The sequence below is a fragment of the Caenorhabditis elegans genome, chromosome X (assembly GCF_000002985.6).
Source record: "Caenorhabditis elegans chromosome X".
Classification (NCBI taxonomy): domain Eukaryota; kingdom Metazoa; phylum Nematoda; class Chromadorea; order Rhabditida; family Rhabditidae; genus Caenorhabditis; species Caenorhabditis elegans.
In genome coordinates, this window is record NC_003284.9 from 14,888,040 (window position 1) to 14,912,638 (window position 24,599).

Genomic DNA, 24,599 nt, shown 5'->3' on the forward strand with positions numbered 1-24,599 from the left:
GAATGATTAAAATTTCCAGCTAGTAGATATTTGTTCCCGTCAATTTTTGAACTTATGAATTTTTGAATAAAATCCAAATTTTAAATTAATGTTTTAAAAAAATGTTAAAATTCACTAAAATATTTAGGATAAACTCTAACAATTTCGTCAGTGTCGCTTCATGACCTGATAAACTAGGGGAAAACACTGCAATAGTTTAAAAAATTTAATCCTGTTACTTTTTCATAACCCGATTTGCATGTCTTCCATGACGTGCGTTTTTGAAGAAATTTCTATTTGAACATTGTCCGGTTCTGCCTACACCTACACCATATCATCTGTGAACAATCTGTATAAATTATTTGCAAATACCCCCCCCCCCCTTATCCTGCCCTTGACTATACACCTTTTCATTTTACTTTTTATTTATTTCAATACACCAACTATATGTAGTTTCTGTATTTTACAGGTTTTCTATGCAGATTCTGCAAATTGAACCTCTAGTCAGAAATGCATTTGAATGGTATGGACCTGTTGTACATCGATGGCGATGGTTCTGCTTCATATCACCGTTATTTCTCACGCTGGCGTGTTCTGTAGGATTTTTTAGAATGACAGAGCTTCGAGTAGACGATCCATCATATGTTTTTACGCCGTCAGATGCCAGGTAAGATCGAAAAACTAATCAGGACAGATGACACAATTAAAATTCCAGGTGGAGAAGGGAAATCAGTGTGTTCAATGAGAATTGGCCGCTCGATGAGAACAAGTTTCTTCCTGGAAAATCATTCGAGGCTAAAAGATTTGTTAACATTTTGATCCGTGCAAAAGACGGCGGGTCAATCATGAGAGACAACGTGTTACATGAGATTGAAATTCTGAATCAATGGATAATGAATAATATCTCAATACCAACAGATGATTTAAAATTTAATTTGACGTATCAGGTAGGTAGAAAATGTACTAGAAGTGGGCGACAAACGATTTTTTCCGGCAAATCGGCAAATCAACAAATTGCCAGAATTGAAATTTCCGGCAAATTGTGGGTTTGCACATTTTTTGGACGCTTTAGAATTTCAATTTTTATCGTCAAAATTGTACGCATCCTATGAATGTTCCTACATCTATTTTGAAAAGTTACCATAATTCTATAAAAATTTCTATTAAAAAGGGAAAAATTGTTTTAAAGGCACTGTTTTATAATAAGTGTTTCCGTCTTATGAAAAATCCTTTTACAAACTTCTGGCAAATTGAAGTTTGGCAAATCGGCAATTTGCCCAAATCAAAATTTCCGTCAAATAGGCAAACCGGCAATTTGCCGAACGGCAAATGCCGCCCACACTTACTTATATCCTTTTTCCCTTGATCTTTATTACTATATTTTCAGGATCTATGCCTGAGCTACGATTGGGTTTGCGGAGCCAACGAGCATATCCAAATGTTGCTCCGACGAAATGACGTGAATCAAATTTTGGATCTACACTTCCCGAGAGGCGGAACAAAAGATACTCCCGTCTATCTTGGTGGCATTTTTGGCGATGTTCAATTCTTTCAAAATGGTACATTGAGCGACGCCAAGTTGACTCAGCTTTTTTATTTTCTGAAACAAGATCAGAAAATGGTTGAAGAATACTCCTCAAAGTTTTCGTATGCGTTGGAGACGTTTCTAAATCAAGTGTACAGTTCTGATGTTATAACATTGTCATTTGCTCACTATCAATCTCTTGAAGTAGGAGGCCCAAATTGAAAATTAAATAATACAATTGACTTTCAGGATGGTCTCGATGAAAATGCAAAAGCTTTTGTTCCTAACTTTGTTGTCAGTTTTTTCGTGCTTGCGATGTATGCGTTGGTATCCTCGTTCACTCTGAAATCAAGCTCAGCAACGAAGATTGACTGGATTTCAAGTAAACCTTGGTTAGCTGCTGCAGGTTGGTTTGTTTGTCAAAACAATTTTACTGTTTCTGCAAATTTTTTTTGTAAAACAATAATATTCGAATAATTAAGGAACTTATTCCAGGAATGTTTTCAACGGTCCTATCAATTATCAGTGCCTTTGGATTTCTTTTCATCCTTGGAGTACGCTACAATGTTATTAACACTATCATCCCATTTTTAATTATTGGTGAGTTCCAGTCATTCAAAAATATGGAAAAAAACCAAATTCCAGCTATTGGGATTGACGATATGTTTTTAATGAATGCATGCTGGGACCAAACCAGCAAGTCATTAAGTGTACCGGAACGGATGTCCAAGACCTTATCACATGCTGGTGTAGCTGTCACAATCACAAATGTCACTGATGTTATGTCATTCGCCATAGGTAAACTGCCTATTACCGTCATTTTCATTTTCAATAATTTTGTAGGATGCATCACCGATTTACCTGGAATCCAATTTTTCTGTATCTATGCTTGCGTGTCAGTAGCATTTAGTTATTTCTATCAGGTAAAAACGATAGGTGTTACATAGAAAAATGTGGATGTTTCAGTTAACATTTTTCTCTGGAGCCATGGCTATAATGGGAGAGGTGGAAAGAGAGAAACGACACTGTTTGTTTTTTTACCGAACATTTCAACTTGTCGATATTTCTAAAATGAATGAGGAAGCTGACTCGAAGCTGCAGCAAATTAAAAGGTATGAGCTAATCGGTACAAACCACTTTTGTGATCAAAATTATTTGAATATTTGAATCAGCGTTCAGAAAATTTTAGAAACCAAGTATTTTATGCATGATGTATTAAGTTCTAACTGGGGCTCCTATGAGGTCACTGCAAAGTTTCCTGTGGCGTCACTCACGCCAAATTTGTCCGAATGTTAAGTGCGGCGCGGAACCTCTAGCGTGTCGGCCGCTTCCAAATATGCATTTTTTTCGCACTACATTGTGCACACACGAAGCTACTTGTTTCACTCTAAACTGCGGAATCCTGATCGTGTCGGCCGCTTCCTATTTAAATAACTACCTTTCGCACTTGATTGCACGCACACAGCGGCGCAGCGTCGGCGTGAGGCCCGCATTTCGAGCTTCACTCAACTGGGAGCCCTTGTTCTAAATTTAACGGAGTATATTTGTTTGGAAAATGAATCTTTAAAAATGTGGAAGTGATTGTCTATCAATCTGTCTATGTTTTCAGTCGATCCGCTTCCCCTGCACCGTTCAACTACCTTAGCAGCTCTAACTCATCCTTTTCTTCTGACAGTGACAGTTTTTCTTCGAAAAAGACTATTCCGGCCGAGTTCGCTTGGAAAGAGCAACAGTCACCAAACAGTTCACTATCGAAAAAGAGCAAGGACCGGGAGGAAAAAGATCGAATTGTTCATTTTATTGGAAAAATCTATGGACCATTCATTCTGTCCAATTCAGTGAGAATATTTTCAGGACTGATTTTTGTAGTGTATTTGGCCATTGCTATGTATGGTGAGTATATATATTCCAACATTTTAAGTTGAAAAAAAAACAATTAAATTATTTAAGGATGTTATAACTTTCGAGAAGGACTGAACCCAGGCAATCTGGTAACTAATGATCACTATATTGCGAAGTATTTTTCTGATATCAAACATTTCTGGAGAATCGGTGCACAACTCCATGTGGCGGTATTAAACCCACCCAATCTCACAATTAGTGAAAATAGGTAATTAAAATTGAGGAAAAGAGGCAAAAAATTATCTTAAATCCATTAATTCAGGAACGAGCTTCTCAAAGTTGTCAGTGCATTTGAAAACACACAATATACTCTAGGAAGGGAAGGAACCGTGTTTTTCCTGTTAGAGTACCTAAACTACTTATCCGAATTGAACGCAGAAGTTGAGGACACAGAAAGGTTATGGAAAACCAAACTAAACTCCTGGTTGAAGTATACGGGTGGCTCCACTCAATGGGCCAGCAATCTCAAAATAAATAAAACTGACGGAAGTTTTCAAGCTTTTCGATTTCAGGTTTGAAAAAAAAAGAAGAATACTTATATAATATATGTAATTACTTTTATATCCAGATTGCTCTGAAAAACTTTGTTGAGCCAAATGACCATAAGCATGCTGCTCAACTGCTGAGAGATATTGCCGACCATCAGCCATTTAACGTTGTTGTCTATCACGAGGTCAGTTTTGGAAACCGTAAAATTCTTAATGATTTCATAAGTTCTCACAGTTGCTATGCTCAGAAAAATATTCCAAAGCTTGTAAGCTAAAATTATTGGACAAGTCAAACTTATTGGCAATATGACAATTATTAAAGTTTGAAAAACTTGACGGTTTTAAAAAATTTTGAGCATTCTTGCTTGTTCCAAACTTTAAAATGGTTTGGCCCAAATGGTTAAAGTATAATCCAGATAAAAACTTGTAGAACAAATTTTGTATTAGGTTGAGCAAAATGATATCATAATGTGAGCAGAAATTTCACACCGTGAACAAAAATTTTCTAGAATCAAAGTTTAAAATTTCACTACATATTTTTCCCTGACAACTGTCTTTCGGAGATAATTGATGATTTATTACAGGTCCTAAGGTTTCATATTTCTAAAAGATCACTGAGCTTTAATGAATTATCTCTCCACACAAACAACACAAAACACATTTCAGGCCTTTCCATTTGCCGACCAATACCTTATTATTCTGCCTGCTACAATACAAAACGTTGTCATATCTCTTCTTTGCATGGCCGTCGTATCCTTCCTGCTAGTGCCTAGTCTTCCATCAGGATTTGTCATTTTTGTTTCCATCGTGTCTATCAACATCGGCGTATTTGGTTATATGACGTTGTGGGGCGTGAACTTGGATGCAGTCAGCATGATATCGATTATCATGAGCATCGGGTTTGCCGTCGACCTTTCCGCACACATCATTTACGCATTTGTGACGTCACACGGTGATACAAAGCAACGAGTCATTGGAGCTCTAGAAACGTTGGGGTGGCCGATATTTCAGGTATGGAGTTAGCATAGTGCTATAGTGTTTTAAAAAAACGTTAAAGAAACATCCTAGATCAAAAAGAAAACGTGAAAAGTAGTATACAAAAGTTTTATTTTAAAACTGACAATCAAAACATTCAAAACCAAAACACTAAAGCTACAGAGAAAAATACATACACCCGAGAAATGTGGACTTTTGGATTTTTATTGTGTTTTTTTATTCTGAAAATCGCATATTTGTTGTATAGTAAAAAAGGGATGACGTGTATTTTTTACTATTTTTGAGTAAATTATGATGACTGCACTAATTTGTCATTTTTTCTGTGAATTTTTTCAGTTGTGAAAGTTTAGTGAACATACGAGATTTTGAAAACAAAGCACCTACATAAAACAAATCACAAAAGTTAAAAGACTTTTGGGAATCACTTTATGAATTTTAATTTTTCGTCTTCAAAGGCTGAAAACCCGATATAGGTGAAGCTTGTGAATGATTTTTCATTACAGCCAAATTCAAGATTGCTTCTTAACGATCTACACAGTAGACAATTGCCGACACCGGTGACTGAAACAGGGGTGTACAAAAATTTTGAAATTTGCCAAGCTCGGACAATTTGGCAAATTGGCTTTTTTAATATTAGCCGAGCTTGGCAAATTCGGCAAATTTGGCAAATGGACTTTTTAAATATTTGCCGAGCTCGGCCAAATTGGCAAATTTACCGAGCTCAGCAATTCGGCAAATTTGGCAAATTTGCCGTGGTCATCATACCTGGTAAATCGCAATATTTTCTTGAATAAAAATGATAAAAAACGATGCTATGTTTTTTTAAATTAAGTTTCTGATCAAAACTATTAGTTTTAGACACAATTTCTATTTAAAAATTTTTTATGTGTTCAGCAAAATCGGCTTATTTGCCGCACACAACTGGACTGAAATATCAATAGTAGACACCTCCTATATCTGGGTTCTCAAACTATTTTAGCGACCCTAAAGAAGTAAATCCTAAAATACCAAGTTTTGCAGGGTGCCTCATCAACCATTGCTGGAATCTCCATACTTTACACAGTGGACGCTTACATCATTCTTGTATTTTTCAAAACGATCTGGCTCACAATGCTCATCGGCGCCATTCATGGACTGTTCTTCATTCCAATTTTCTTATCACTGTTTCCAGTGGAGTTTTTCAGAATACCAAAGTCATCCGAACTTCATTAATTTTTTTTTTCGGCACCCTCAAAATCTCATGAATTTAAACAAAAGACGAGTACTGTTGTGAAACATGTTTTTCAATTGTTGAGAAAAAATGCTTTATCATTTTTATTAATATTATTTTATTGTATGTCTCTTTAATTTTTGTTCTTATTTGAAAACTTTTAAATTATTATAGAATGAAACAATTCTTTCAAAATTATAGTTATCATAGTTATCATAGTTATCATTCAAAACTGATATACATCATAAGAGAAATATAAAAAGGTACATCACAGATCAAAAAAATTAATGGGAAGCCAGAGAAACCGAAGAGCTGAAAGTACAAAAGACATACGATTAATCAAGATTATAGAGATGGTAATAGAGTAAGAAGATAATCGTTCACGTGATAATACCGTTATTGTATAGAATCGAGAAAGAGATATTGCAAAATGCTGCTGTCAAAAGTCATAGACACGCCGTTTTATCATAGTCAATCGTTTTGATCAGTCTGTGTGGCGAGAAGAGGTGATCATCTTTAACAGTATTATTACACTAGTATAACTTTTTGAAAATTTCTGTGCGTGTGTGTGTGTGTGTGTGTGTGTGTATTACACCATAAATCTTCGTGTTTGTGGTATTAGTTTCTGGTTTTTATCTTACTTTGATTCGTACTTATGTTGCATTTTTCAAATTTTCTTAGACTTCATTCTTCCTATTTTGATTGCAATTTTCAACCTGAAACAGTCGTTTTTGTAAAGGTGTGGTTGTACAATTTAGTGTAACTAAGTAACTTTTTAACACCGAACTTTATCAGGCGAACATACACACAAATAAAATCAGGTTGATTTAACGCTATTTGTTGTTTTACTAGCCTTTCTTTTCAACATTATTCTTTAGACTCTTCGCTTTGATTTCATGACATCACAGATATTCATATGATTGTTGTAATAGAAGTTGTATTGATGTTTTTCTTCAAACAACATTCAACAATACAGAAAAATATCAAAAATTGCTAGTATTGCAGAGCCTCCAATCATGGCACGAAAACGAGGAATTTCATCGCTTCTGCTTATTTACAAACAGTCATTTGTAATTTGGGGTGCTCTTCTTATATTTTCACCATTATTGATGTTTGTTGGGGATTCGCATGGCGTAAGTTCTTGAATAGTTGGTGCTGAAAGTGTAAATAAAAATATTTGGATAGTTTAATTAGGTTTTTCTGAAGATTTAGGAAAAAGGTATTCCACAAAAATATAAAATATATATTTATTTTTTTGAATCTACAGGGTGGTCCATAATTATAGACCACCCTGTAGAAGATGAACTTTGGATTTGTTGAACAGTGAAAACATGAGAATTAAAAAAAAAATGATTGACGTTTCATATAGGGCAGATTTTTTTTTTAAATTTGTGATTATCAAAAAATGAAAATGTTAATATTTTTAAAAAGGAATTCAGATTTTATATGTAGTATTATATTTTTTATTCTAAAAGTTGTATCTTAATTTGAAAATGTTTCCAGCTCCAAGCAAAATGTCTCTACTGTGTCGCTGTCATGGGCTCCTACTGGGTATTTGAAGCTCTTCCACTTGCTATCACTGCTTTCATCCCAATGATTCTTTTCCCACTATTTGGAATTATGAGATCAGAGGAAGTTGCAAGAGCGTACCTGCCGGACACTTGCTTTCTTTTTATGGGTGGTTTGATGGTAGCCCTGGCAGTCGAAAAGTGCGAGTTGCACGCGAGAGTTGCTTTGTTTGTATTGAAAACTGTGGGGTCGGAACCAGCAAGAGTTATGGCAGGATTTATGGGTGTCACTGGATTTTTGAGGTAATGAGCACACCAAGTGATGCCTAACAGGAAGTGTTTCAGTATGTGGATCTCAAACACGGCAACTACAGCTCTAATGGTGCCAATTCTGCAAAGTGTGATCACCGAGCTGGTATCCAATCACCGAATGGAAGATTTGGTTGCGTTGTGTGAAGCTCATCACAATAGCAGTAGAAAGCATAGTGTTGGAATGAGACGGCTATCGCTACCGAATGAAAATAACGAAATTAAGCGAGAGTAAGTTTATTAGAAATTTTATACCATCAAAATTCGAAAAAAAAACAATCAACTTTTTTTTCAAGAGAAATGGACACTGCAATGTCACCAAGAGAACAAAAAATGGCCAAGGGTCTTATGCTAAGTGTCTGCTTCTCAGCAAATATTGGTGGAGCTGCAACAATTACTGGTACTGCTTCTAATTTAGTGTTGGTGGGACAGTTGAATGAGTTAGTTGCAATTTTTATTTCACTTAAAACAAAGAAATTTTTTAGACTCTTCCCAGGAGCAGACACTGGAGTCAACTTCCTATCATGGCTTATTTTTGCGTTCCCAATGGTTTTCTGCTGTCTCATTTATTGCTGGTAAATTTTTTAAACTATTTTTTCACTCATCGAGCTTTAACTGTTTGCCAGGTGTGTTCTCTACCTGCTTTATCTTCGTGATGCTCCAAAGGGATCAATTATTGTAACAAGAAAGCTTCAACAAAAATACAACGAGCTTCATGCATTCTCCTTTGCCGAGATGGCTGTCATTTTCTGCTTTGCTCTGCTTCTAGTTTTATGGATTCTTCGAGAGCCACAAGTTGTTCCAGGCTGGGGTGAAATGTTCAAGGACGAGTTAGTTTTTAAATCTCTAACTGAAAAAAAAAACACACACTTAACGTTCAGATTTGTATCCGATGCCACCAGTGCTATGTTCATTGTGATTCTTCTTTTCACTCTTCCAGAAAAACTTCCAAGCTCTAGAGGTAATAAATTAATGAAATTTTAGCCTAAAACAGAAATTCAGGAAGCTCCGAACAGAGAAAAGCCAGCAGCGGTCTTCTCGATTGGGCTACTGTCCAGGATAGATTCCCATGGAGTGTTCTTTTCCTCCTCGGAGGTGGATTTGCGTTAGCCGCAGGTGTTAAGGTATGACTGACTGTTACCGCTTTAAAATACTCGGAGAATTCAGGAGTCCGGACTTTCTCATGACATCGGGGCTATTATGCGTTATTTGGATGTGTTCAACCACAACATTATCATGCTCATTTGTATCATTATTAGTGTTACGCTTACCAACGTTTGCTCTAATACAGTGATTGCGTCGATTTTCATTCCAATTGTAGCAGAATTGGCAAGGTAAGAGAACAAAATATTTGTTTTAAATTTCTAGGCGCCTTCGCCGGCCGGTGAGTCGCCTCAAACAGCCTCACGCCACCACGAAAGCGGCATGTATAGAGCAGCGCGGAACCCCGAACTTGTCGGCCGCTTCTAAATAACTGCATTTTGCACTACGTTGCGCACAACATCGTTGCAACAACTACGGTGTGCAGCCATAAATACTCACTACGCAAACACCTGAGTTCACGCCTAAATCTCGAAGAATTTTTCTCTATTTCTCCTGGAGAGTGAAAATGGTCACATACCCCAAATTACAAAATGAAACACTTTAAATAAATATTAATAAAAAATATGTTCATAGCATTTAAGATTTTAAAAGAATTTTTTTGAATTTTGCAAAAGCCTCTCTCAAGTTACTTCTGTACCGTTACCCTAGATTAGTTTTTATTCAAAAGACTTCATTAGAAAATTTCGTATTTTGAGATGATTTTTTAGTATATTTAAATAATGACAACATTTTATCACAAACGGCAAACTTCAATAAAACATCGTTTGCGGCTGAAATTTGCTAATTGCTCACCTCTGAAAAATATGAAAGACATAATACTTTATTTAATCAAAAAAAATTGCAGATCGCTAGAGATTGATCCATTGAACTTCATGCTCCCAGTCACCATATCAGCCTCATTCGCTTTCCTCCTACCAGTGGCTACACCACCAAATGCAATTGTGTTCTCCTCGGGATATCTGAAAGTTTTTGATATGGTGAATTTCATTTTTGAACTTTTGGTTCAAGTTTCAACACTTTTTTTACAGTTTGTCTCCGGTCTCTGTGTCACCCTTGGATGTGTAGTCCTCTCAATGCTGAACATGCTCCTTTGGGCCGGATTTGTCTTCAATCTTCACCTATTCCCACAATGGGCCGCCAATCCATCTCCACCGCTGGACGTTCAGGACTGGGCCGTCGAAAACAATATCACTTTTGTGGGAACTTCAAAACTTTAAATATATTCTGCCTCTCTTTAGATTTTGTATAGTTCTGTTCTTTTCTGTGCCATCAATATGTGTTCAATTCGAATCATGGAAAAGCTTTCACTTATAAATATTCCCCCTCTCAACGGATGAATTGACCGTGTCAATTGATTAGTTCTTATTGAATCAATAAACATTGAAAGTTAGGAGTAGTTGGTTGAAAGTAGGTCAATTTGGTTTTCACTTTATTTTCTTCTCCAATGAAAGCCCGCTTTATTTTATTTTGTGTCTTATTTACAAAAACTACTTTCGCTGAGTTTAACAAGCATTTTGCGGATTTTATAGAAGATGACTATGGCAAAACATTTCTAAATACCCTCCAAAGGTTTTTTGAAACTTTTTTCTTTAATTAAAAAATTTATTTGTTAGATCAGATCTTGGAGATGGTGGATCTTTTGGTGGTAAGAGCACTTCAAACGATGAAATTCTAAATGATCCAGTAATTTTTGTTCATGGAGTTTCTGACATTGCGGGTGGGAAAATGCAAGCACTATCTGCTACATATAAAAAACATGGTTATGGTAGTGGTGAGCTTTATGCGACTACATATGATAGCGGTTCCAAAAATAATCCGATTGCATGGGCAGACTATTCTTTGAAATGCGAACATGTAAAGCAGGTGATAATTATTGACCAGTATTTTAGTCTGCATTCAAAACATTTCCAGATTCGAACATTCATTTTAGCAGTTAAATACTACACGCAGAGGAATGTCGACGTTGTTGCGTACTCGCTTGGGGTTCCCATTGCTAGAAAGGCTATTCTTGGAGGTATATTCTTTTTTCTTAAAGGCGGAATAGCGTAAATGGGTAAACGGTTAAAAAGTACTTCTATGGTGCCAAAATGACCAAATGTCAGTTTTCATAAAAATAAAAGTTTTCAAAAAAAATATTTGAAAATTTTTTACTTTCTGTCTAAAAGTGAGAATTACTCAGTTTTTGCCACTCATAATTTTGGAAGTCGATCAAAAAAAAAAAATTTTTTTTTCCCACATTTTTTATTCTTTAATTATGTGGTAATTATTTGTATTAAAACATTGTAAAGGTCGGAACATGCGACATTGCTTTGGATTTCCTCAAAAGCTCATATTTTTCTAAATTTAGGCAATTTGCCAAAACTTTGACCGGAAATTGTGAAAAAAAATGTTTGGAATGCTTTATTATGATATCCTATTGTTTTAAATCATTATCAGTGTATTTAAACAAAATCCCCACTGGCGCTACTCCATCTTTAAACATTTGCTATCCAGTAAAATTCCAGGTGAATGTGTGGATACACGGGAAGACCTAGGTCAGCCTCTTACACAATACGTGGATACTTTTGTTGGTGTTGCTGGGCCGAACCACGGCATTTCATTGCAGGTGACATTTCTAGTTTACTCAAAAAGCCCTAAATGCATAATTGGAAAAAATTTTATCTTGCGTATTTACTTTTATGACCACAATTGTTATTTTTTCCAAATTTATAGATATTCTGGAATTTCCCCCTAAACCCTTTTCAGACACTATTCTGAAAACAATTTACACTTGAATAATTTTTTAAAACTGCCCCTTGAGACACTCATAACAAGCCAGTTTCAACCGCACTCTAAGTATCATAAAAACATTTAAAAGTTTTCAATTTCAGGTCGCTGGAGTATCCATTCCAGGATGCGTCATTGGAGCCATACCTATTCTTCCAATTTGCAGCAGGGTTATCGGATTGTATTCCGGACTTTGTCCAACTGAAAGTGATTTTTTAACGGTAAACTGGACTAATACTTGTAGAAAGCTTTTTTTTCTTAATTTTAGGATATTAACGAAAAAAATCATTACGAAGGCAAATACGTTTTTACATTGTATACTGAAACCGATGAATGGATTGGATATAAAATTTGTGACAAGGTTATTTAATAGCAAAATATTGAAGAAAAAATGGTAGTAGATTTTTTTTCAGATAACAGCTAGAATTCCTGGCGAAGATGGTCACAGAATATATAAGAAATATTCACATGATGAAATTATATTGAGAACTTGTGATACACAAATTGAAATGATGCGTATGTTTATTTTTTTATCTTTTTTCTCCGGATTCTGAATTCTATTTCAGAGTCTCATACTTCTCCATCAGATGTTTCTGAAGAGCCGCAATCTCAAATAAAACGAGCTTTACCCAAATCAAGGCAAACTCGAAAACGAAACATTGAAGATTATGACTACCTCAGTGAGCTCAGTAGCTCAAATTTCGAGACCGCACCGCAAGAGCTTCAAGGTTCCTCAAAAATGTCCCAAACAGTCATCCCCACTACCGTCAGAAGTTATGAAACTGTAACAAGAAGCTACGAATCATCATATCTCCCGCCGCGCATTGTGAAGAGTGACATTGATATGATAAATGCGAGGCCTTATCAGTTCAAGACGACGCAATCTGATTATGTAGGCGACAAAGTTGGCGGATATCATACGCATGTCAACGTGTCTTTCGATTGAAAATCACAAATTAACATGTCTTGTGTTCAATTGTAATATTGGAGCGTGATATGAGGGGAACTGAAAGTAATAAAATATTATTTCTCGCTTTTGTCTTGATTTTTGTACAATGATCTTGAAATCATCAAAGACAACGAAAAGAAATGATGAAGCTTACCTAGATTTTTTGTTTCAAAAGTTATGAAGCAAACTAATTGAAAATAGTCTAAAAGTTTTGCAAAAATGTACTAATTTTATATATAAAATAAAAAACAGTACCGCTACTTTGTAGTTCTGCTTTTGTAATCCTCAGCCGTGAACTCAATCTAAATTACGTCGACTGAGCTTTTCTAGTGAATAAGCAACATTTTCCTAACAGGAAAAATTTTTAAAGTCACTTTTGGACCCTTTTTGAAAAATTTACAGCCGAGGTGCAGTTTTATATTAAAAAAAAATGGTCAGTGCATTCTTTCACTACATTGATATAATAGAATGCACTGACCATTTTTTCACTACTTCGATAGTCTGAAAATTTACTCCAATTAAGGTGTTTTGTAAGCATTTGATGATTTCATAACGGTTAGCAAATATTCTGCAAGCTTTTGAAAATTTTTCATCTTTTTGTCAAGAATCTGAAACTTTTTCCAATCCAACACGATCAAAAATAATACTTGTTGAGCATACTCCTAGTAGTTTTTCCCAGGTTGGCAAAACATCCTAAAATTAGAACTACACATGAACTATCTTCAATTAATTTTTTTTTTGCTTAAAGGTGGAGTACCGAAATTTGAGACCTTTGTTTTTTTAGACCCAAAATGACCCAAAACTACCGAAGTTTGTAATCACGTTTTGAAAATTTTTCAAAAAAAAGTTATGGTGGTTCAAAGTTTTAGAAAAAAAAGGCTGATTTTCAGTTAAAATCACAATTTTTTAAAAACTTCTCGGTGTCACAGCGTCTGGAGCTTAATTTTTATTGAATTATCGCTTTTTAATAAATATTTTGGTTTTTTATTACTCGTTTATTCGTTGAGTTAAGTGCATTTTCTGTCAGTGGACCACAATCAAAAGTTACATTTACTTTGTGGGAATACATGATTGAATTTTTGTTTACAATGTTCTTACAACTCTTATCATTTTGAAAAACCAAAATCATTTTATTGTATTCAATCAAAAAATTAAAGCATCCTGAAAACATGAATCATGGAATTTGAAATTTCATAGAAATGAGAAGTTAGAGTAAGGGTTGGACCAGGCCGTGTAGTAACGTCTAGATTGGCAAGAATACACATTGAACGTAAAGCCGTATATCATCGAAATGGCAAAATAAATTACACCAACTGTTCACCTCCGGAACCACGGACGCGGCACGTAAAATCGTTTTGTATCAATGTTGTCGACTGACTCTTTTCTGCAAATATTTAATTGGACATGATGTATTGAATTTTCAATAAAAGTTGAATCGGTGTAGTTCTTTAGTCTTGGCACTTTCTCTAGTAAAAAGGAATTTGAAGAGTGTTTATTTTTGCGGCGTCAATTGAGTGAATCAACATGTGACGTTAACAAAAGTTTAAGTATCAATTTATGTCGCTGCACTTTTGATCTTGCCGCCAAAATGTTGTAACAAAAACAAGAAGTGTTATGTAATTAGATTAATCAATTAGAACAACATAAATTATTCACTTCAAATTATAGTATAGAACCCCTGTTTAGTGTTTTTTTACGTTTGATTGAAAAAGTAATATCAACCTTATGAACTATAAAAAAAATATTAAAGGTGGAGTAGTGTCAGTGAAGATTTTGCCTGAATGCACTTATAATGATCTAAAAAACCGAATATCATAATAAAGTTCTCTAAAAAATTTTAGATTTTTCATAATTTCCGGTCAAAGTTTTGGCAAATTGCCAAGAAATGTCGCATGTTTAATAAAAATTAACAAAAATAGTTTAAACAAAATTAAAACATAAAAAATGTCGAAAAACAATTTTTTTTGTTCAACTTCCAAAATTATGAATGGCAAAAACTGAGTAATTGCCACTTTTTGACAGTAAATAAAAAACTTTCAAAATTTATTTTTAAAGTTTTATCATGATATTTGGTCATTTTTGGACCAAAGGAGTGATTTTTAACAATTTCCCCACTGGCGCTACTTCACCTTAAAACTTGGAAACTGTCGCTTTTTGATCAAACAGTAATTTTTGGAACTGTTGTTAATTTAATTATATGTTGTTTTAAACTAGGTGAACTTAAAACTCAAAAACATATTTTGTATGCTCAGAACTCTCACCTTTTTTGTAGGTCCTCATAGAACGGCTGGAAATAATCTGTTTTGAATTCTTCAATCACATCCGGGTAAAACACTTCACTAAACGAAGTGCTTAAACTATTCGAAACCGTATCCAACTTTTTCAGCGTTCTTTCGTAGGCCTTCCCAATTGCGTCGATGTAATATGGGTTACTAGCTGATATTCTCATGTGTGACGATTGCAACCAGCCGTTTTCCCTGAATTATCGACGTTTATTCTGAAATGCTATTAAGATAGTACCTATTGTGAACCCACGTGGAGTTTTCAAAAAATGTCTTTAACTGCACATAATCTCTTATTGAATCCCGTACTCGATACCCGGGAAATCGGCACCGATCCGACCCAGCCACAAGCTGATCAAGTGTGGTGGTTTGTGGACAATTTAATGCCTGTATTACTTGTTCGGCAGACTCCTCTGTAATATAAAATTGAAATGGTGATGTTTGAACTTTTCTTACTGTCTATATGAAACTTTGTTAAAACAATCAGGTTCAATGCCAGTGATACCATTGAAGTTGGCCAAAGTTCACAGAGTGATGCAAAGTGATCATATCTGAACGGTGGTATATCAATCGAAAGTTGATTCTGAATTTGATTACCTTTGCCAACCAGTGATGATGATAGAGTCAAAGGTCGTAAACTGTGGTTTATATTTTTCATTTTGAAGATACCATTCTTTATTGTTGAGTATATATGGTTTCAAGCGATTCCAATACCGACTAGCACCATCCGCGCCTGAATTAAAAATGAGATTATAATTATTATTGTTGGCAAATTATATACAACTACCTTTAAAAGCACTGCCACCCCATACTTCCTTAAACGAGTAGGACATATTTTTCCACATCTCTGAAGGTAAATCATTGTCCAAGTTAGCGGTATATTTCCATACGACCGGTATCACAAGATTGTCAAGGTTGTATTCTTTGATAAGTTCTAAGGGCGCACTTTTCAGTTCGTCGTACCACATTAACACCTGGAAAAACTGGGTTTATGGGGTCGGAACTGGGTTGACGAGACCGAGACAAAGATGTACTTTTGACAATACCCCCGACATACCTTTGTGGATGGATATTCTTCCGTAATGTTAAGCGACACCATTCTCAAGTGGTCGAAGATCATACGCAACTTATTGTTGTCATATTTGACCGGCAAAATCTCGCGATCCGCATCACATATTCCCACTTGAAACGCTTCATCTGCGCCAATATGCACATATCCAGTATTGAAGTTGGAATGTATTCTCATTAGCTTAATAATATTACGGTTCTTAAAATTTTGAAAGTGTAAGGCTTACTTGGTTAACCGAGTCTAAAATGATATCCAAACTTTCCGGGTTCCCAATACAAGCTACCATTGGATAACGCTCGTCTTCTCGCAGCACTGAGTACTCTTCAGTTTTCAGTATCCATTCCATATGGGCAAGAGTTTGAACCAACGGGATCACTTCAAGTTGTAACTGTTGTGCACTGAAATGAAAAATATTGCACATAGATATATTTGATGAAATTTAATCTGGAACATTATCTTTAAAGTGATTATCAAAATATCAGATGTTCAAGTATTGTAAACAGTAAAAAATAGATTTGAACTGGAGTATCAATTGTTAATAACATTCAAAAAAAGCAGCGTATGGCCCAGAAGTTTCAAAACTTGAAATTTATGTTTTAAATGTAAAGCTTCAATAATCAGAATACTCTAATAAACATGATATTTTTGAAGACATGGATTTGTAAATTTTCAATACATGATTTCAAAACTTACTGTTCCAATACACTAATCACTTCCTCTTCGGTATAAGCATTTTTATTAACAACTCTAGAAAGACCTCCTTGATATGGGAACATGTCCTGAAATATTAATGTCAAAGTGTGACTTTTTCATATAAACTTACTTCCCACTCTAGTAACACTCCTGTGGCACCTAACCCACTAATTGTGGTGAGAAGCTGCTTGAAGTAGGCGACTTTTGGAGGAGCACCTAAAAAGGACAGTTGTAAACGTTGTTATAGTTATTTAGTTATCTAGGTATAGTTATCTAGACATTTAGACATTATCTAGACATATAAACAGAATTCACCTTTCATATCAAAATGAACTATAGACCTTTGATATCCGCATGTTGCGAACTGTACAATACACGCTAAAATACAGATTGTCCTTCGAAGTAGCATAGGCTTCCAAACAATCTGAAAAATGTTGCACATAATCATAATCAAAAAAGATTAAAATGAGCGGAGCTGCAAATGATAATGATACATATGTAGGACGTGGTTGGCAGCTGGGAAACTCCCCAATAGTTAAACAACGTAAAGTGGCGAAAAACTGAAAACAGTGTATAGTTTAGGTTTGCAAACAAACCGCGGACTGATGGGGGGGGGGGGGGGACGACTAAAGAAAGAGTATCGATTGGCTTGGTTACAAGTGTAGGGTACTTGAGTAAGTACCTTTAGGAAAACATTTAATATCATTAAACCTGACTGATGTTCGTCGAAAAGTAGTGATAATGGGGTTTTTCTATCTCTCCACTCTCCCATTCTTTCTTTTTCGCGTTCTCATCATTTTTGAACAAAAATCTCGAAGTTGGAACCTAGAACCTAGAACCAAAAACCGAGAACCAGAAAAAAACGTGTTAAATATAGAGAAAGGTAAGGAGAACTGAATTTTTGTGTAAAAATAATTCACCTCTCCCCCCTCCCCCCATATATCCTATCAACCCGCGCGTGATACCCAATTTCCCACCATAGCCAAAAAAAAAACTAGAAAAAACTAAGAAAAGGTAACTTGATACGTTTCAAGTAATGGTTTTGAATTGATCCTTCTTATACAAAATACTACTACTTGTCCACACCACAATAGAGCGGAACACAAAAAAAAACCCAAAGAGCGAATCAAAGCAATGCATATTGTCAACAATGAAACGGGTATTTGAAATAAAACTACTGAGTGAGTGAGTGTGAAAAAAAATGACAAGAGAACTGACCGCAAAAAAACAATTTAGACTTTTTTGTGTAGAAAATTATTGACAGGGGGAGAGAACAAGATTTGAAAATGCAAGAAAAGGGAGAAAACCCCCACGTGCGTGAGATATCAAGTTTTTTCTTTCACGCTTCATCTTGCACTTCGCACTATTTTTTCATTCATGATACAATTGATAAGAATATCTTAAAGGTGAGAAATTGAAAGAGTTGTTATAATATATTCGTTCGACTAGTAATATGTACAATATTTATAAAAAGAAGTAATGAAACCTAATTCGAAATATAATTTCAAAACTCTGCTAAAGTTTTAAATTTTTGGAAACAACTTTTGACGAATTACCAAATTGCCAAATATAGCCAAATATGCGAAAAACTTGAACTCTTTGAGGAACTTATTATAGAATAGTATTTGCATGTTGAGAGTCCTACCGAGTTTTATAATAACTTTCGCACTGTAGAAGTAGTATTAAACAATTTTTCCACACTCGGTTTCAACCGTTAATAATTCCACTGTGTTAAAATAAATGAAATTTCGAAAATCTTCACAATTTATTAAATGAAAATTATACAGATTGTCATTTTTAAAATTGTAAGTATCTTCAATAAAATGTTCAACAATTACCATAACACAAAGCCCCCTTTTAAATCAAAAATCTATTCTTGAACTACTGATTATTTTTCAATTTTGTGCTAGAAATGTATTGGCTAAAGTGAAAATATATAACAATAAATACATATGAAACTTGTAAATTTAGATAGAAAACACACAACTACACATCAATGAACAAGCGTTCCAGGCACAAAAAAAATTGAAAGTGACTAGCTAAATAGTAAAACGAGAGTTCGGCCATCTTCGACCCACCGCAAATTTACTTTTTAGCAATCTTGAGGTTGAAACACAAAAAAAGTTACACTAAAAAAAATGAACGTATTGTTTTGTGTCTCTGTTGGCGTGGAGGCTGAAACTAAAACTGTTACAACGCAAGAACAAAAAATCAAGACAAGAATTGCATTGTTTTGAGGCTTGAGACAAATAGGTTTGTGACGGAAGAAGAGACGCCACTGCTCTCAGGCTTAGTGCTGGTCACAGACTGGTCGGACTGAGAGATCATTTTCGAAGATCAGAAATTTGAAACGCACATTTGAAACACGCAATGTTATGATGTTTGATGACAGCTAGTTTGAGATGTTGACAGCACGGAAGTTGAGCTTGGATAGAGTTTGAAACATTTTTTTTATTGAAAGAAAGCGTCAGGCTATGGAAATTCCAGGAAACGTTTTTTTTTTTTGACGTCCGTACATGAGAAATGAAAATGTTATCAAAATAAAGATCATGGCTAATGTTTTGATATTCAAAAAAAATGCTGTTGAAAAGAGAGATTAAAAAAAGCCAAACAGCCTTTTTTTTAGTGCCAAAGATATTTCTTATCTTATCAGTACAACCTCAAATGTGAACAGCAAAAATTAAAAGAAAAAAAAACAAAAGAAAACGATAATACTTTATCTTATCAAAATACAAAACGATTAATCAACACAGACTATTCCGCTCAAAGTTAACCCGATTTTTTGATTTCGTCGACCATATATGAACCAATTAAGGTCAAATGCAAAGATAGGTAATGGCTAACGGAAATATCAAACAAAACTCATATCTTTTCAAGTCGGCCAATCCCTGAAAAATGAAAGTTGATAGATTGAATTTAAATGTAGAAGTTTTGTCAGAAAATAAGACGGTGTACCCCTTCCATTTTTCCCATAGACTGTTTACAGCTGTCATTTTATTTAAACAGAACCAACAAGTTGGACTAGCTTTAACGGATGTTTAAAAAAAAAATTACAATATTCAACCAAAAGGTGTACTTTTCAAAATTCCAAAAGTACAGGAAAGCATGTGAAGGCTTTCTTTTTTTCTTCCATGAAACTGTTGATCATAGACAAAGATACCAGAAAATACCAAACAAAGTATGCTTGCGAGCTAGTACGGAACATAATTAAAAAAATTGCAATATTTATGGGTTTCGTTTCCCCAAAATGTTTTAATCTTCTAAATTTCAATTACCCACAAAAACGTAAAGTAGAAAGTTATTCTGTGAAGCCAGAGAGTAAAGTATTTCACAGAATATTTTACTCTCTGGCTTCACACTATATTTTACTCTGTGGCTTCACAGTCTAATTTACTCTCTGGCTTCACAATATATTTTACTCTCTGGCTTCACAGTATAATTTACTCTCTGGCTTCACAGTATATTTTACTCTCTGGCTTCACAAAATATTTTACTCTCTGGCTTCACAATATATTTTACTCTCTGGCTTCACAAAATATTTTACTCTCTGGCTTCACAATATATTTTACTCTCTGGCTTCACAAAATATTTTACTCTCTGGCTTCACAATATATTTTACTCTCTGGCTTCACAAAATATTTTACTCTGTGGCTTCACAATATATTTTACTCTCTGGCTTCACAGTATATTTTACTCTCTGGCGTCATAGTATATTTTACTCTCTGGCTTCACAATATATTTTACTCTCTGGCTTCACAGTATAATTTACTCTCTGGCTTCACAGTATATTTTACTCTCTGGCTTCACAATATATTTTACTCTCTGGCTTCACAATATATTTTACTCTCTGGCTTCACACTATATTTTACTCTCTGGCTTCACAATATATTTTACTCTCTGGCTTCACAATATATTTTACTCTGTGGCTTCACACCATATTTTACTCACTGGCTTCACAAAATATTTTACTCTCTGGCTTCACAATATATTTTACTCTGTGGCTTCACACCATATTTTACTCACTGGCTTCACAAAATATTTTACTCTGTGGCTTCACAATATATTTTACTCTGTGGCTTCACAATATATTTTACTCTCTGGCTTCACAATATATTTTACTCTCTGGCTTCACAATATATTTTACTCTCTGGCTTCACAGTATAATTTACTCTCTGGCTTCACACTATATTTTACTCTGTGGCTTCACAGTCTAATTTACTCTCTGGCTTCACAATATATTTTACTCTCTGGCTTCACAAAATATTTTACTCTGTGGCTTCACAATATATTTTACTCTCTGGCTTCACACTATATTTTACTCTCTGGCTTCACACTATATTTTACTCTGTGGCTTCACAGTCTAATTTACTCTCTGGCTTCACAATATATTTTACTCTCTGGCTTCACAATATATTTTACTCTCTGGCTTCACAATATACTTTACTCTCTGGCTTCACAATATATTTTACTCTCTGGCTTCACAGTATAATTTATTCTCTGGCTTCACAAAATATTTTACTCTCTGGCTTCACAATATATTTTACTCTCTGGCTTCACAATATATTTTACTCTCTGGATTCACAATATATTTTACTCTCTGGCTTCACACTATATTTTTTATTTCACTCTCTGGAGATTGTTATACAAAAAATAGATTGTTATACAAAAAATAGATTTTTATACGAAATATAGATTGTTATACGAAAAAATAGATTATTCCAATATTTAACTAATATTCCAATATTTAACCAGAAGCTGTGATTTTCAAAATTTAAAAGTACGGGAGAATCAACGGAAGTATTTATTTTATTTTATTTTATTTTAATACGATTCCATCGTGTCCCAAGAAAAAACCCAACATAATACACATAATACACATAAATCAAATACACATTAAAATAAATCAATTCCGTCAATACATGATAAAAAATATTATGCATAAATACAATTCATAATTATCACCTGCAAATGGGATTAGAAACATAAAAAGGAAAGAGAAGAAGATTTAAAAAAAAAGGAAAATGAGGGTCCAGATCTGTTAAAGCGAGGTTTCTATTGAGCGTAAAACTCTGTTTGTGAAGAAATGTCTCCTAATTTTAGTTCTGCTTCTTTTTTTTTACTGATTTGTCACAATTAATGCAAGTTTTATTAAAAATTTATGTTAAGTTTTGTTAATTTAGAATCATGAGATTTCTATCACATCAGAACACAAATAAGAAGTGGCTTGAAAAATGTAATTAAAAACAAAATAGTCTGTCAAGATATGGGTTACATTTGAAAATTATACTATTATCGCAGAGAGAAATAAAGTACAAAAATAAGAAAATACTGTCACAGGAACTTTGTATTTCAAATAATCAAAAAAAGGATTAAAGATTAACAATTCTGTGTTATTCTATATTTTCAGGTATCCATTTCGAAAATTTGGACCATATTGCTGGAAATTTCAGGAACTCAGCTGATTATGAATCTGGTGTTTTGGTAGGACCGTAAAACGTAAAACAAAAGTAAAACGGTTTCACCAAAATCGAGGAGAAAAAGGTTTCTTGGTTTCAATCTGGAAAACAGGTGAATGTCAGGAAGAAGTTGTGATTCCAATAAATGTTTTAATTGACCAATACTAATTGCCGTGATTTTTCAGCCATATTACTCGCCAGTATGATTTTCAGTTTAATTTTCATTGATGAAAAGCGAACCGTCTGTGTTATTCCATATTTCAGGTATCATTTTGGAAATTTGGACCATGTTGCTGAAAATGTCAGGCACGCACTGGACAAACGAAGTCAAACGAGGAATGAGCTTCACGGTTTAGCTTTCACAATCATTTTTAATTGAAATCGCAATTCATGTTTTTTTCTTCTTCTCATATTACCAAAAATGAGTTTGATTCTTTGAAGATTTTCTGAAAAGTTCAAAATCCTCGAAGATGTCAAAAACGACAGCCTCAACATCCGGAAATCAGATAAAAATAGAAGAGAACATTGAAATTGTGCGAGCAGCACGTATGCTCAAAATTGTGTTTTGTATGAATTTCGAGGAAATTCGATTCTTGGAAATGTTGAAAATCTAAAAGCACAAAAGATTGGGATATACATAGAACAACGAAACATCTTCTGAATCTTCTGGAAATTGAGTTTTTATAAATGCATTTTTTGTAAGGTTTTTAACAGTTACATATATCAGGAAAGTAATAAAAGTATCAATTATCACTGTTATGCAAAAATGGTTAAAGTTTTGAATTTCATGTTCAATTGCTTCAACTATTTTTTGTTAACACTTCTATAGAAATTAAGATTGCAAAACTATCTTCCACAAAAGGAAATTTTCTAGAAAATAGTATCAAAATGTAATTGTGCACTATTATTGAAATTAACTCGATTTTCAAGTATTTCAAGTACCTGTGTGAACTATGAAGCTTATCAATGCTCACATAAAGGGCACAATACACTTAGATTCTCTGAACATAACTTCAATGTTATTCAATGTTCGCCGTCTGTGTTTTTCTATCATATTTTCGAAAAACGAATATTCAAATTCTTAAAGTCAAAACAACACGGAAGTAACCATTGAACTTGTGTGAAAGAGGCTGCCCAATCAACATCGTAAAGGACGTTCTTAAGTTTTTCTGCCCGAATAATGCGCGATTCTTCAAAACTCCTCAAAACTATTGAGAAGAATGTTTGGGACAAGTTTTATTAAATTCCACTTGGAGCGAGTGATGCTCTGGTCTTCTGAAGAAGATACTTCTTCTTATCGCTTTGTATACATGTATGTGTTGCACAGAACGAAATTTTCGTTTCTTTTCAGATGGCACTCTTCATTTTTTTTTCTGCTCCTGAACTTTTTGTAACTGTTGCAGGAATAATCCGAAACGTAAAAAATGACATTGCATTTTTTTTGTTTTAACAAACTATAACTAATTTTAAAAAGACTATATGTATTCAAATAAACACTTTTTGTACTTTCTACCAAATTAAAAAAAATAACTCAATTCAAAAATATTTTACTATCCAAGATATGGGCGGAGTTTATTGTTCTATTTTTTAAAAGTTCAAGTTTCTATTTTAAATTTATGAAATGGTAAAAACTCAATGTAAAAAAATATATATATATACAATGATGCATACAAGTAAAAGATTTAAAAAAACGTTATCAAAAATTCAGGTCATTTCTGACAATGGTTTTGATGCGAAAACTGAACACGTTTAGTAAAATTACTCTTTCATGCCATAATTCTATTCCAATTGAGCCCACATGATGCTCTTGACTTTTTCGCTCTGCTCTTTGAGCTCACCGTGAGACTTCGCTGAATCACTTTCTGAGCTTTTAATAATTTATTTTTATTCTCTCATTTAGAACTCGACAATCTTGGTTCAATTTTCAGGTCAGATCAATCCAAAACTTGTAGCTGATTTGTTACTCGGAATTGTAGCTGCAACAAAATCACGCAATATTTTTAATTTTAGATGCACATAGATTTTGGCGATTTCATTGACATTTTCTCAACCTTACATTTGTTTAGAAGTTGTTACTCGTGTTAAGAAGTCCTCTTGAGCAGTGAAATGCTTTTTTTTATCCCCTATAACATAATGTTCGGAAATTCCCACGGCCTGCTTATCCGATGTCCCTGGTTTTGTCTGAAAGCCCAATCTGAGTCATTACTTTTTTCAAACTCTTTTACGTGCTGTCATGTTCTTTTCGGAACTTTTATTTTTCAACATATTTTATTTTATCCAAATAGAACGAAATCAGGAAAAAAACGAGGGGGGAGCAAAACCGAATCACATTCATTCACTCTCCGAACCCTTCTTCCCCCCAT

At 34.2% G+C, this 24,599-nt stretch overlaps 4 protein-coding genes and 1 non-coding gene across 5 annotated transcripts; 4 read left to right on the forward strand and 1 right to left on the reverse strand.

Annotated features, from left to right (window-relative positions):
- The first annotated feature begins 448 nt into the window (after window positions 1-448).
- daf-6 (SSD domain-containing protein) lies at window positions 449-6,287 on the forward strand. Its single transcript, NM_078071.8, has 14 exons — window positions 449-646; window positions 695-926; window positions 1,367-1,708; window positions 1,754-1,910; window positions 2,000-2,104; window positions 2,150-2,302; window positions 2,348-2,427; window positions 2,471-2,616; window positions 3,114-3,397; window positions 3,455-3,614; window positions 3,669-3,918; window positions 3,975-4,079; window positions 4,561-4,905; window positions 5,911-6,287. The coding sequence occupies exons 1-14, from the start codon at window positions 456-458 to the stop codon at window positions 6,100-6,102; spliced, it is 2,742 nt and encodes a 913-aa protein (NP_510472.2). The 5' UTR covers window positions 449-455; the 3' UTR covers window positions 6,103-6,287.
- Window positions 6,288-7,105: 818 nt separating this feature from the next.
- nac-1 (Sodium-dependent low-affinity dicarboxylate transporter 1) lies at window positions 7,106-10,410 on the forward strand. Its single transcript, NM_078072.6, has 11 exons — window positions 7,106-7,233; window positions 7,604-7,911; window positions 7,954-8,148; window positions 8,214-8,357; window positions 8,403-8,492; window positions 8,544-8,747; window positions 8,799-8,878; window positions 8,920-9,041; window positions 9,085-9,251; window positions 9,866-9,998; window positions 10,050-10,410. Exons 1-11 carry the CDS (start codon window positions 7,117-7,119, stop codon window positions 10,236-10,238), a joined length of 1,749 nt encoding a protein of 582 aa, NP_510473.2. The 5' UTR covers window positions 7,106-7,116; the 3' UTR covers window positions 10,239-10,410.
- Window positions 10,411-10,465: 55 nt separating this feature from the next.
- Window positions 10,466-12,815, forward strand: lips-8 (Lipase; the record flags this gene model as incomplete). Its single annotated transcript, NM_078073.2, has 8 exons — window positions 10,466-10,590; window positions 10,635-10,884; window positions 10,933-11,035; window positions 11,526-11,626; window positions 11,892-12,008; window positions 12,056-12,148; window positions 12,201-12,303; window positions 12,354-12,815. 8 exons carry the CDS (start codon window positions 10,466-10,468, stop codon window positions 12,731-12,733), a joined length of 1,272 nt encoding a protein of 423 aa, NP_510474.1. The 3' UTR covers window positions 12,734-12,815.
- Window positions 12,816-13,841: 1,026 nt separating this feature from the next.
- On the reverse strand, window positions 13,842-17,222 carry hex-5 (beta-N-acetylhexosaminidase). Its single transcript, NM_001381161.1, has 11 exons — window positions 17,096-17,222; window positions 16,911-16,996; window positions 16,781-16,866; window positions 16,314-16,485; window positions 16,076-16,267; window positions 15,806-15,992; window positions 15,616-15,751; window positions 15,475-15,569; window positions 15,257-15,431; window positions 14,998-15,213; window positions 13,842-14,120 (listed from the first exon to the last, which is right to left on the reverse strand). Exons 1-11 carry the CDS (start codon window positions 17,187-17,189, stop codon window positions 14,054-14,056), a joined length of 1,506 nt encoding a protein of 501 aa, NP_001366664.1. The 5' UTR covers window positions 17,190-17,222; the 3' UTR covers window positions 13,842-14,053.
- A 138-nt stretch (window positions 17,223-17,360) lies between these two features.
- On the forward strand, window positions 17,361-17,575 carry Y70D2A.6. Its single transcript, NR_072617.1, has one exon. It is a non-coding gene; the product is annotated as an Unclassified non-coding RNA Y70D2A.6 (non-coding RNA).
- Window positions 17,576-24,599: the final 7,024 nt, after the last annotated feature.